We start from the raw sequence: 14,690 nt of genomic DNA, 5'->3' as shown, positions 1-14,690 counted from the left end.
ATATATACGTATATATATGTGTGTGTCTATTTCACATACTATAGATTTTCCATGAAAACTGTTTATAACTCAGCAGATCTGGAAAACGCAGTCCTTTTAGAAATCTACAGTGATTTCCAGGCTAGCTGTCCATATTTGAGTTGAATTCTCCTATTCTAGCAGTTCAGCAACTGCCAAATAAATAATCATATATTGCTTCTGTTTCTCAGTTTCTTCATGTGGTTCCTTTAATAGGTCTAGAATTTTTAAAGCAAGTACAGCTGGATGATAGTATTTTAGTCATTTTTACAAAGGGATCTCTAAATTATTTCCCAAACAATCACTTTTCAAATTGAAAATCTGGGGAATGGGTACTAAGCCATAGCGTTATTATCACTGCACATCTCAAGGGGGCGCCAATCCTCAAAGGTACGCCTCGAAACGGCTTCAACCAGGACTTTCCTTCTTTTCAGTTGGTGGCCCTCGTCCACTCTTCCAGTCATTGCCTGGAACGTTTTTCAACACTTTCCAAGCCATGCCCTCTTTCCTTTCCTCCAACCACCCCCGCCCCCCACCACCCCGTCCCTGGTAACATTCCTATCAGTCCTGGGGCGAGATATTACAGCATAAATAGTAGATGACTACAAAACAAAAGACAATCTTACTTCAACTTCATGTTGAAAGCAAAAGGAAAATTCTGTATAGCAATTTAAGGAAGAAAAGAGGTGATCAAACGAAGCTTCCACGGGGGAGCCCAAGGATAGAAGGCGAGGTAAAACCCAAGCGCTGTGCGAAGCAGGGCCACTGCGGGAGAAAGGACCACAGTCTCATTCTACAGCTGTTCTCCTTTGTTTTGCTGTTGTTGGCATCTCTGGGCATCGTTTCCAATACCCACTTCATATGTGCGTGTTAGTATGTTTTTTTAATTCGGTAAAATCTGGGAGGAAATGTACCAAAATTTTAGAGTGGTTGTCTTAAACAAAATATTTACTTTTTCAAGAAAAAAAAAATCCTGAGGTTTCTCAAGTGTCCCTCAATGAACACGTATTTTTGTGACAGTATAAAATGAGATCAACTTTTTCGAGGAAGTGATGACAGCGCTCATCTCCCTGGACGTCAGGAGCTAGTGGACGCCAGGTCGGACGGAGGCCCCCCTCGGCCTGGACTCCGCGGTTCTGGATCTTTCTCTTGTCCGCCTCTGCCAGTTTGTCCTCTTGGGTCACTCCGCAGCCCCAGAGGTAGAAAAGGGCCGTTCAGAGCCAGACCGAAGAGAAGCGCTCCCCCCGGGCGGGGAGACCCCCACCCCGCCCCTCCCGGAGTCCCGAGGGACACCTCGGGGAGCGGCGCTGTGCGTCACGCGGGCCCGCCCCTCCCGCGCCGGCCCGGCGGCTGCTGCCAGCTTGGCCGCCGTCGTGGACGCAGGATTTCCGCGGTTGTGCAACCGTCGCTGCGGGCGAGGAGAGGCTGCTCCGCGCTGCTCCTCTCGGGGCTCGCCATGGCCCGGGCGGCGGGGGGCGGCGCGCTGTCCGAGCGCACGCTGCTGTTCGACATGCCGCCCGCGCTGCTGGGCGAGCTCTGCGCCGTGCTGGACAGCTGCGACGGCGCGCTGGGCTGGCGCCGCCTGGGTAAGTGCCGCCCGCCGGGGGGCGCGGCTCGCGCGGGTCGGGGCGAGGCGGCCGCGCGTCCCCCCCTCCCCATCCCCTGCAGGGACTGCATCCTCGGGGCTGGCCACGCGGACCCCACTCGTGCCTCGCTCGTGGAAGGACCGACCCACTTACGCCTGGTGACTCCAACAGGGGTGTTCCTGCTCTTTCAGAAACTTGGGGTAACGCTCAAATTTGATCACTACGCAAGTCACCCCCACCGTTCACTGGCAGAGAAACGTGGGGTGTCACTAAATGATGAGACTCTTGGGGGGGGGGCGGAAATAGCTGCTTGAAACTGTCTAATATGTACATGGTTTACATCTCTATAAGTTATTCTTGCTTCGAAATATTCTTCCCCTTCATAGGTCCATCCATCCATCCATCCATCCATCCAATCTGTTTTGCAAGTTAGGGGATGTGCATCAACCTCACACTTGCGAGCTATGTGTACCAGCCAGCGAGCTATATTCCCAACGACTGGAGTACTTTAAGTAAGAAAATTCAGATATGGGGCCCAGAGAGATTGCATACAGTGGTCAGGACATCTGGTCAGGGTTTGATCCTTGGCACCCCATACCTTGAGGGTCCCCCAAACCCTCAAGGAGTGATCCTGAGCAAAGAACCAGGAGTAAGCTCTGAGCATCGCTGGGTGTGGCCAAAAACAAAAACAAAACCAAAAAATAGTAACAAAAAAAAATGCAGATATGAGGTCTTCTTGTCTTTGCAATATTAACTTACAAAATAGTTTTCATATTAAAACAACTTCCTAGCTTTATTCAGGTGAAGAGCTTAAGTCAAATTCTATTGCAATTAACTTGGTTACTTGGTTTTCTTAAATAGATCTTGGTTATTTACCCAATTAGGTTGAATGAATGTTTATGTTAGAGAATGTCTTTGTATTTTAATCTAGAAATTTGGTCTTCATCTTTGTATTTTAATCTAGAAATTTGGTCTTCATAACTTGCAGTATTGGAGACTATTAGCACAGGGAAGTTATAGATAGGATAACTAGAAGTGGAACACTCTATTTGATTTTTAGGGATACATACTTGCCTTTCTCCAGTTACTCCTAAAGTAGGATGCAGGAGCAAAAATCAGGAAGCAATCAATTGTTAGTTTAATCCTGATTGAAGTGGATTGCTATGGGTGTTACATAAGCCCAGGGAGCCAATATGCTATGTGAAGTAACCAGTCTGGGAAGTCAGACTATTATCTGTAGCAACTAGTTCAGAAAGCTATTAACACCAGCTTAGTAACACAACTGGACTAGTTGCTACATATAGTAGTTTGACTTCTCAAACTGGTTACTGTAGATAGTAGATTGACTTCCTGGGCTAGTTGACACATGTTGTGAGTTATATTTTTATATGTAGTGTTGCAATATATATTTTATATGTAGTGTTGCAATAGCACAGCGGTAGGGCGTTTGCTTTGCACGCAGCCAACATGGCCGACCCAAGTTCGATTCCTCCGCCCCTCTCGGAGAGCCCGGCAAGCTACCGGGAGTATCTCGCCCGCACGGCAGAGCCTGGCAAGCTCCCCGTGACGTATTCGATATGCCAAACACAGTAACAACAAAGTCTCCGATGGAGACGTTACTGGGCCCGCTCGAGCAAATCCACGAACAACGGGAGGGCCTTTACTTTACTTTACTATGTAGTGTTGCAATAGTTCCTTTGTATACTCATTATGTCATAGAAAAAGAGTATAAGGTATTTACTCCTTGATATTCCAGCCATAACTAATTGTGCAGTGGGTTGTATATACACACTGCTGGGACCTCATGGTTCTTTTGTTTTGTTTTCTAACTTTTTTATTTTATCACGTAGTTCACAATATTTGATTACGTTTAATATTCATACACCAATTTCACCACCATTACACCTTTCCACCACCATATTTCTGGTGTTTCCATCCAGAACCCCAATCCCTGCCCCAAAGCAGAACTGAACTACTATAGTATTTCCCTCTAAGGTTGATTACCTCCTACTTTGAATCCCATCAAATGTGGTGCAGTACTCTTAGACTATGGGTAGAGTGTATCCCATGAAGTGCCCTGAAGTGCCCTGGGGCTGTGCAGTTCAGGGAATGGTTCACTCGTGGGTGAGACTCAGTCCAAGCATGTGGAGAGAGACAGAGAGCAGAGCGGCAGTTGGATTCTAGAGGTTTTCGGCTGCCCGGGCTGGGTCCCTTGGGGCAGGGAGTGCTCTCACCTGCCCCTCTCTGGTTTTTTCCACATTTTTTTTTCGTTTTGGGTCACACTTGGCGATGCTCAGGGGTTCTTCCTGGCTCTGCACTCAGAAATCACTCCTGGCGGTGCTCGGGGGAGCATATGGAATGCTGGGAATTGAACCCAGGTCAGCCGTGTGCAAGGAAAACGCCCTACCCGCTGTGCTATCATTCCAGCCCTCACCTGCCCCTCTCTGGGGTGCCCCGAGTGAAACAGCCTGACGCTGGGTTCGGCGGCGGCATGGTTATGGCAGCCCAGCTGCTTCATAAATTGTTGGTTCAGCAAGAGGGAAAGCTGGCTTAATTCAGGGAAGTGGAGGAAAACTGCCAGTGCTCCATGCACTGAGTTTCTCTACAGACACTGTGGGGAAAAAAGTGAGGAAGATGCGCATGGAAGGGAAAACTGACTTTAGAGAGATGAGCAAGGGAATGTTGGAGGACTGGGTCAAAGCTTAGCATGCTGATATCCTGAAGGTACAGAGGAAGCAAAATTCCATATGGAAAACAGTAGTTGTAGGAGGTATGACTGTCTTGAACTGGTCTTTAATGACAATAAGTATTGGGCCATTAACAATGGCAGATATTTGAGTAGTCTGTATAACATGGTAAGTATAGTTGGAATAAGGCAGACCAGTTGCTCATAAACTGAAATCATCTGCAACATCTTATAACACTGTAGTAGCACTGTCCTCCTGTTATTCACAGATTTGCTCGAGCCAGCACCAGTAATGTCTCCATTGTGAGATTTGCTGTTACTGTTTTTGGCATATCCAATATGTCACGGGGAGCTTGCCAGGCTTTGCTGTGCAGGCGGGATACTCTTGGTAGCTTGCTGGGCTCTCCGAGAGGGGTGGAGGAATCAAACCCCGATCGGCCACACGCAAGGCAAACGCCCTACCTGCTGTGCTATCACTCCAGCCCGCAACATCTTATAACACTAGAAAATTTTGGACTTCCCTCTAAGCTGCTGATTTAGTAAGGCTGGGGCAGAGTCCAGAAGTTTCCTGTTGTTTTGAAAAAGCCCCATTGATGAAGCTGATGCACAGCTTATTATGGGAGTTTTGACTAAGGCCAAATTCTCTTTGTCAATTAACATTGTAATATAGTAGTCTATATATAGCACTCTTTCACTATTCTAATTGATTCCTTTTCTCTTTGCTTTGTATATTAGTCCTCAAATCAGTTTATTAAGTATTATATTAAAAATGGTATAATCAGGGCTGGAGTGATAGCACAGCGGGTAGGGCGTTTTGCCTTGCATGTGGCAGACCCGGGTCCGATTCCCAGCATCCCACTGGGTCCCCCAAGCACTGCCAGGAGTAATTCCTGAGTGCAGAGCCAGGAGTAACCCCTGTGCATCGCCAGTTGTGAACCCAAAAAGCAAAAAAAATAAAATAAAAATTCTATAATCATAGGTAATCTTTAGTTGTTGGTAACTTTATAATGAAAGGAGGAGCCAAAACTGGGAACTGTTATTCATCTTCTACTATATTACAACATATATGTATGTATAGAATCTCTGATGAAAAATACTTAGTTACATTGCCAGGCTGTGTCATTCAAATTAAATTGTTTGGAACAACTCACACTAGAAATGTCTCAACAGTTGTGATACACTGGAAGAGAAATTTATTTTTCAGATACCATGTAATAGGTTTGTTCAACTTTCTTTCAAATCTAGAAAAAAATTCATAGACAGTATTATTCACTTTAAAATACCTGTAAAATCACATTAAACTTAAATTTTAATAGAAGTGTAAAAATTAGTAATAATACTGATAATAACTGCCACGTGCTGAGTGCCTACATTTGCCAGACTTTATATTAAACATTTTACATGGGTTATTACATTTACTTCTCAAAAAATGCCATGAATTAGATATTTTTCCCATTTTTGCTTTATAGATAGGAAAACTGATGTAGAGAATTTAATTAACTTATAGTCACAGTAAGCAAGTCATGATATAGCACTGCACTGCAGTATATCACTGTCTTCCCGTTGTTCATCAATTTGCTCGAGCTGGCACCAGAAACGTCTCCATTGTGAGACTTGTTGTTATTGTTTCTGGCATATTGAATATGCCACAGGTAGCTTGCCAGGCTCTGTTGCGTGGGCAGGATACTCTCAGTAGCTTGTTGGGCTCTCCGAGGGGGATGGAGGAATCGAACCCGGGTCCAAACGCCCTACCCGCTATGCTGTCACTCCAGCTGCAAGTCACGATATAGTGAATCACAAATCAAGAATCTGACATCTAGATTGTTAGACTTCAGTGCCTATGTTCTTTTTCACCCTAAAATTAATAGACTTTGTTTTTCAGAAATATTTGAAATTTACAGAGAATTTAAAAAACATAGAATACCCATATATTCTAAATCCTTCCAAAATACTTTATACCCAAATTTACCCAATAATTATTAGTACGGAACATTTGTTATATTAAGATCATAATATTTTTAAAAACTCATACTTTATTATATTTTCTTTTTCTTTCATTCTCTTCCTTTTTTCTTTAACTTTTTCTTTCTCTCCCTCCTGCTCTCTCTTTCTCTCTTTCTTCTTTCTTGTTTTTGGGCCACACATGGAGATGTTCAGGGGTCACTTGTGGTTCCGCACTCAGGAATTACTCTAGCAGTACTCCGGGACCATATAGGATGCCAGGGATCAAACTCTGGTCAGCCATGTGCAAAAAAAAGCAAGAGCACTTCTCAGTGTACTGTCATCCCAACCATTCCCTCTCTCTCTCTCTCTCTCTCTCTCCCTCCCTCCCTCCCTCCCTCCCTCCCTCCCTCCCTCCCTCCCTCCCTTCCTTCCTTCCTTCCTTCCTTCCTTCCTTCCTTCCCCAGGATCAAATCCAAGGCCTTCTCCAGATCAGGCATGTGCTCCACCACTAAATTTCACCCATAGCTCCAGATTCTCTTTATTTTTACCTATTGTCTCTTCTGTCTTCCAGGATACTATCTAGATGACTACAAAATATTCAGTTACTCTGAGTCCTTCAGCTTCTCTTTGATGTGATAATTTCTCAGCTGTTTTTGTTTTTGGTATTCTTGGTTGTTTGTGGGGGGTGTCATTGGATAGAATTGGTCAGTACTGGTCTACTGGTAGACTGTTCCTCAACCTGAATTTGTCTGATGTTTTCTTGATGATTAGACTCTGGGTATGGATTAGAGGAAGTTGAATAAAGAAGTAAAATACCATTTTCATCACATCCTGTCAGGGATGCAACACTATTTGCATGACTTCTCACTGTGGCTGTTAACCATGTTATGGTGGTGCAGTGTTTATAAGTGTGCCATACTGGCATGGGAACAATGAGGTGGTGTAGCCTAGGGTGCAGTTGAGAGCATTTTCTCTTTTTTTCACTTAAAGAAAGTAGATTTCCAGGGAGGGAAGGTGTTGAGTAATTGTTTTTCTCTGAAAAGGGGACAGCAGGATAAATAAGTTTAGGGGTCTCTGTTAGGTTTCTACATGATGAAATTAACCGTTAAACCCCGGACCCTCACACATGCATACACATGTCCTTATCCCCTTTGGATGCATATCTCTATGTGCAACTCACATTTAGGGAACTGTTATGTTTCCCCTCCCTGAAAATGGAGTAGAGTCTTTGTTCTTTTGGTTATTAGGTGATATCTCCCATCTAATAATATTCTCTCTAGATCTCACTTCCATACTCTCACCAACCCATTTCTCTGTTTGCCCTTTTTAATAAAATTTCTCATAAATGCAGTATTTACTATACTATACTTCTTTCACTTCTCTTGAGTCTACTCCAGGATGACTCATATCTTCCACATTCCTGTTGAAAATCCTTTTGTCCAACGTTATGTCCAAGAGTCTATCTGGACATCAGTTCTCGGTCTTCAACTAATCTGACATAGTTCAACTAATCTCACTTCCTCCTTGAAGTACTTCTGTTATTGCTAGAACATTAAACTCTGGTTATTTTTTTAAAATATTTTTTGATTTGAGGGCCTTACTCAACTTACTCCTGGCTGTGTGCTCAGGTATCATTCCTGGTGGTACAGGAGGGACCATATGGAACTGGGATCAGTCATACACAAGGCAAGCACCTTTATCCTTGTTATCTCTAGTCCTATTTCCCTTCTTCAAGGTTCTCCTTTATTTCTTAATTTCTTAGAGTGATTCTGGGATAAGTTGATGGATCTCTTCTCTGATGTTTAGCCACTGTACCACAGTCTCATAAATTCCACCCATATACTAATAGCCCTCACATTTCTAGCCCAAGTGTCTCCCTTAAATATTAACACAAGTCATCTATTTGTTACCTGGTAGACATCTTCAACTAGCAGTCCAGAAATCCTCCCCTCCTACAAAGTTTTACCCCATCTTAGATAATGTTAACCCTATTACTCATTTACTCAGCCTGAAAATAATTAGTTTTCTGTGACTTTTTGCTTTCTCTTACAAACCGCATCCTGTTCTTTAGCAAATACTACTGACTCTGCCTTCAGGGTCTATCTAATAATCTATCCACTTCTTAACCATGGCCACCACGGCCACTCTTGTCTAAACCACTATTAAATCCCACCTGGACAATGTCAGCAATCTCCTACCTGGCCACAGTTCTACTGTATTCTTCCTTGCAGCGAGCCCTTCAGATATGTGAATTCCATTAGCACACTATCCTGGTCAGCACCACTACAAAGTTTCCCACTTTGTGGTAAATATCACAGTCATCTGTCACTTTTCCCATTTCTTTCTTCTTGTTTGTGTAACTTCATCATTACTGACCTTCTTAGACCTGCAAGCAACTTTTTTTTCCCCAGCAGGTAACCAGGTGGCTTATTTCCTCCGTTTTTTCTTGTTCCTGATTAACTATTACCCAAACTGGCCACTCTTAAAACTAACCCTTCTCATATGTTCCTTTATGTCTCCTTCCTGCACACCATCCCTCACACACCACTTCTATAAATAAATAAATGTATATTTGAATTTCTTTTCATTCGTTGTCCACTGAATGTGGATGATAAAGAATTGTGATGATAAAGATTTTTTTGTTTGCTTTGTTTTCTGTTTGCTTCTCTGGCATCTAAATTGTACCTGGAGGCCTGGGAGATAGATAGTACAGCAGGAAAGGTGTTTGCCTTGCATTCAGTTAACCCTGGTTCAACTAGCAGTCCAGAAAAACTCTGGTTCTATACTTGGCACCACATGTGGGTCTCTGAGCCTCTCCAGGAGTAATCTCTGAGTGGAAAGACAGGAGTTAAGCCCTGAGCATTGCTGCGTCTGGTCCCCAAACCAAAATAAATAAATAATAAAAATAAAATAAGGTTAGGTTTTACTGGGTAGGCTACACTTTCTTTCTTTCTTTCTTTCTTTCTTTCTTTTTTCTTTCTTCCTTCCTTTCTTTCTTTCTTTCTTTCTTAATTTTTAAATTTTTTAAATGAATCACCATGAGGTACAGTTACAGACTTACAAACTTTTGTGCTTATGTTTCAGTCATACAATGATTGAGTATCCATCCCTCAACCAGTGCCCATTCTCTACCACAATGATCCAGTATCCCTCCCACCACCCCAGGCTAGACATTCTTAAAATGTCTGTTGAGTGAATGAATTAGTGAATGACTCTTTGTCTATTAAAACTTTATTGGACAGAAAAAGCATAGTACTTTAGTCAGTATCCCCATTTGTAACAGTTTCTCAATTAAATGTAGACAATAGGCCTGATTGGATGATATAAACAAGTTTAAGCAGAAAAAAAAAGTATGGAGAAATAGTAGTAGTGATCATTCCCAGCCATGGGATTAAATAGTTCCGAGTTCCAAATGGAAATATTGATGTTGAAGTGAGATGTTTTTATTCATTTATTACTGCCAAAAATGTTTTTTAAAAATGTTTACTTAGTTACCATGGATTACAAAGTTATTCATGATTGAGTCTCAGGAATACAATGTTCCAACACCAATCCCTTCTCCAGTGTCCACTTCCTCCACCAGTGACCTCTACCCCCATTTCCCTCCCAGGCTGCCTCTATGAGAACATTTTAAATATATAGGACATTTTCCTTGCACGCAGCCAACATGGCCGACCCATGTTCGATTCCTCTGCCCCTCTCGGAGAGCCCGGCAAGCTACCGAGAATATCTCGCCCGCACAGCAAAGCCTGGCAAGCTACCTGTGAAGTATTTGATATGCCAAACACAGTAACAACAAAGTCTCACGATGGAGACATTACTGGGTCTGCTCGAGCAAATCGATGAACAACGGGAGGACAGTGACTCATATATATATATACACACATACATACATACATATTTAATATATATTACAAATATACATATAAATATAACTTTAGACATTGTGATTTGCAGTAGTTACTGATAGGGTTTTACGTATAATGCTTTGCTACCTTTCAGCTTCTCCTCCTCCTCCAGGTTGAGCCCTTCCCTCCTCCATTATTTGTGTTTTCTTTTCTGTCCTATCCACTCCCCACCACGCTTCCCAAGCTTCTTACTGATGACTCTAGGTGAGTAAATTCTCTCCAGGGATGCTTGATGTTTGTTCCTTATACATGAAGTTGAAGGAGTTGAAGGGAAATATGAGTTGAAAGAGTTGAAGGGAAATCTACTAAAACAAGTCCAGCCCCTCTCAGTTACAGAGCATCAGTACTACTCAGGTATGGAGCAAAAGGTGCACACGAGCTTATGAACAGAGCAATAGTATTTCTTTTAAATTTTATTAGCTGTAGATTATGATACTCTAATCTGATAAGAGGAATGAACTAACTTTTGGGCTTTCTTTTCCATTCTTTGCCATTGGAAAAGTATCTTCAATCTTAAAAAAGTTCTGTTTAGAGAGTTGAAGAGATACTACAGCAGGTAAGGCACTTGCCTTGCATGAGTTCGACCCGGGTTTGTTTCCCCGCAACCTATATGGCCCCTTGAGTCTTGCCAGGAGTTATCCTTGAGCATGGAGACAGGAATAAACTGAGCACTCTGGGAGTGGCCCAAAAACAAAATCTTTAAAAAAAGTTCTTTTTAAAAATAATTAAATTTCTTAGTGTCCTTTGTAAAAGAAAGAAAATAATTTTCTTTTCCATTCCCACTATGTTATCTAAAAACAAACTGCAAGATTTCAGTCTTAATTTGCTAGGGCTTTTGGCATATGGTCATATGCAAATACAAAGATTCAAAAAAGGGTGTGTTGCATTATTTGAAAAATCCCCTTCGGGAACATATTTGCATATGGGGAGTGATTTCTGCCGCTGAATTTCCTAGTGGTTAGCATTATGTAGACAGCTCTGTCCTCTTAAAACAGAACTTTTGGTACCTTTGACATTGAATATTTACTAAACAATCTTTATCTTCAGGTCTTTGAACCTTTCTGGTCAACTTTTTGTCTTATGCTGTGCCAAGATGCCTTCCAAACAGAGATTTACCCCCCGAATCCACGATTTAAGCAGTGCTTAGCAACAGCATACTTTCCTTCAGTGTGCACTTAATTACAGCACCACAATTAGTCATTGAGAAGTTTATGATTTTTGTTTGTTTAGTACCTTGAAGTTCTAGGTTCTAGAAGGAAGTAAGGAAGCATTAGTAAAACCTGTGAATGTTGAAAACATGATTAACATGTTAAGAGTTTGTATTCCCTTCCATCAAATTGCAGCTTTTATTTTCTTGAAGTTGATCTGAATGAATTATGCAACTTGTGAATGCTATTGCTTCTATCCTTTAGTGTGTTGTTTCTATTCAGAATGCCTCGTGATTAGATGGGAACTATTAAGATTGCACTGCCAATCACCAGTTAGAGAAAGAGTCCTGAAAACAGTTCACTCATGCAGTGTTCATTTTAACAAAGACCAGGTTAATTTCCTTTATCCAACTTGGCAAACTCAGAACCCTTTGCTTCTGGTCAGTGTTAGGGAAACTGAAAATGCCAGCTCAGTGGAATTTGTTCACTTTCTCTCCAAACTGTGTTTAAGGGAAAACTCTTACAGGATCAGTTTCTCAGACAAGTCACAAGACAGGGGAAGGTAGACTCATGATTTATTGTGCTTTTACCAAAAAAAATTCAGATTTTTTTTTAAATAAAGAAATTGAGGTTAGAATTATTTAGAAAATCTGACATCTCTTGGATTTGGAGAAACTAATTTCCTTTACAATAATAAACAGTGGCCTTTTCCTTTCATAATGTGAGCATTATGAGTAATAAAATGGTTTACCTTTTTATATGCATAGGTTGCATACGAGATTCCTGTCCCTCTTAACATAAATGGGTCTTCCAAAAAGTAAAATTTTCATCTTTGCATCACCTTCTCAGAAATCTTAGATTTGATCCAGTACTTCCTGGCCGACCCAGGTTTAATTTCTCCATCCCGTTCAGAGAACAAGCTACCGAGACTATCCTGCCCACACAGCAGAACCTGGCAAGCTCCCCGTGGTGTATTCAATATGCAAAAAAATAGTAACAATAAGTCTCACAATGGAGACATTATTGGTGCCCGCTTGAGCAAATCAATGGACAATGGGAGGACAGTGCTACAGTGCTACTTCCAGGATAAAGTTTAAGTTCTTATGTTAATGCTCAGGATTTCTGTCTGTCAGCAAATATGTATTGAGCATCTTGTTAATTGAGCACAGTCGTAGAAAGGTAACTCAGTGATTCCGTGGTTCCGTTCTTTTGTGTGTGTATGATGAGGATGGGGAAGGGAATTGGTTTTTGCAGCACACCAGCACTGCTCAGAGACTTTTTCTGGCTCTGTGCCCAGGAGTGACTCCTTGTGGTACCTATGGGACCATTTGAGGTGCTGAGAATCTTACCAGGGTCAGCGGCATACAGAGCAAGTGCTTTAACCCCTGTACTATCTCCACATCCTATTCCCCTTTTCTTTAATATGAACATTATCTTAAGTATATGAGCTTCCTCTTTGTCCTCATGCCCTTCTTAGTTTCTGGAACAATTTCCTTTTTGACTGGCTTTTTTTCTCATCCCATTTAAACCTTGTCCAAAATCCATCTCTTTTACAAAGTTGATCTCCCACCTTTCATGTTCCTTCTTGGCTTTGGTGGCCTTTGGACATCTTCTTTCTTTACCCTTGTAAAATTTTGTGCTATCACTTGGCAATAATTCAGAGACTTGCAGTGCTTCAACAAGAATGGACTCAAAGACTCAGTGAGGATGACATGGAGTTTATTCTTCTACACCATGAGGAGATGCAGTCTGCACTTCATGGGGTATGAGGTTGGACTTATATACAAGAAGAGAACCAAGACTATAGTAGTTACATGCATAAGATTGTGTTGTACATACGACTGTGACTGTAACTATGTCTGTGGCTAAGTATGCCTGGTCAGCCTTGCAGATGAGCACCCAACCGTTGGACTAAGGGCTGTGTGTCCTTGGCAGTTGAAGGAGAGCTGGCTGGTGCCCAGCAAAACTCTGAGGAAGGGGTTATGAACTGAAGCTCCTCTCAGTCTCACATATGAAAGTGTTATCCCAAAGTGTTTTTGAAGTGTGAAGGAGCTATTTTACTCAAAGAAAAAAGAAGAGGTGGGGGAGAAAATCTGTTTTCTGTGACCTAAATTTTTATTTATATATGCAGTCTGTTGTGTGTAATGCTCTTAAATATTAGCCAGTAATTTGCTACTAGAAAAAGTAGCAACCTAAACTTTTCCTTTACTGAAATTTAATATTTTGTCTTCCTTTGATGAAATACGGATTTTGAGACTACAGAATATTTTGAAGACTAAAATTGTTTATAAGTCAGTAATGACAATAATCAGCTGGCCAGGGAAGGGCAACAGAGTTTGGGGTTGGACTAAGGATGTTTCTAATAAATATGTTTGAAATAGCTCAGGGAGGCCATATCTTGCCCAGAGTTGCATCATGTCACAGCCCCTGCTTAGGTCACTTGTCCCTACAGACATCCCTAAAGTCACAGAGATGTCCAGTTTTGAATAGCTACTTTTCTCCTTGGAGAACAGTAGAATTAATGGAGTTCAGAGTTCATTCTCTTGTTGTAGCTCCCAAGTGAAACTCCAGTGATATTTTTTCTCTTCATATTAGCATATTGTTGTTGTGATCTTGTGATATTAGCATACCAAAATCCATGAATTCCCTAAGAAATAACCTTGCTCTATTTTTAATTTTTTAATTTATTATTATTTTAGAAATTGTTTATTACTATTATCTTTACAATCTACAGAAGCATCAGTACTATTGCTTTATACTTGCAGGGGTGCTACACTATGCCCACCACCAGGGAGTCATGATCCCTCCACCATAGTACTGTCAGATCGCAGTTCTGTTCACCATGTGCCAGGATTTGTCACTGCTTTACTTGGTTTTGTTATATTATACCTATTAGCAAGATCATCAGGTGTTTATCTTCTTCTTTCTGACTAACTTTACTAGGCACGACTTTCTACAATTCCATCCAGTTTGGGGATGAAGCGATAGTACAGCAGGTAGGGCATTTGCCTTGCACACAGCCAACCTGGATTGGACTCTGGCATTCCATGTGGTCCTCAGAGCACTGCCAAGAGTGATTCCTAGAGTAGAGACAGGACTATCTCTTCAGCATTGCTGTGACCCAAAAAAGCAAATAAAGAAAAAAATTTCATCCAAGTTGCAGAAAATGGCAAGATGCCATCTTTTCCCATCGCTTATTAGTAGTCTATGGTTATATATAACATATTTTCTTGATCTGCTCCTCTGTTTTTGGATACTTATATTGTTCCTAGATCTTGTCAATTGTAAATAATGCAGCAATAAGCAATATAATTATGAATATATCCTTTCAGATTAATATTTTTATGTTCTTGGGATAGATGCCCAGGAGTGAAATTGCAGGGAAAAATGACCTCTCTCT

The 14,690-nt window shown here is 41.6% G+C and overlaps 1 protein-coding gene across 1 annotated transcript in view; it reads left to right on the top strand.

Annotated features, from left to right (window-relative positions):
• The first annotated feature begins 1,474 nt into the window (after positions 1 to 1,474).
• The window catches only part of IRAK3 (interleukin 1 receptor associated kinase 3), a 76,133-nt gene continuing 62,917 nt past the window's right edge, over positions 1,475 to 14,690 (top strand). The window contains exon 1 of the mRNA XM_056130811.1: positions 1,475 to 1,604. Coding sequence (XP_055986786.1) covers positions 1,475 to 1,604 — 130 coding nt within the window. The remainder of the gene's footprint in view (positions 1,605 to 14,690) is intronic.

The sequence above is a fragment of the Sorex fumeus genome, unplaced genomic scaffold, assembly GCF_029834395.1.
Source record: "Sorex fumeus unplaced genomic scaffold, SorFum_2.1 ptg000081l, whole genome shotgun sequence".
Taxonomy (NCBI): Eukaryota; Metazoa; Chordata; class Mammalia; order Eulipotyphla; family Soricidae; genus Sorex; species Sorex fumeus.
This window is presented reverse-complemented; position numbering and strand designations above follow the sequence as displayed.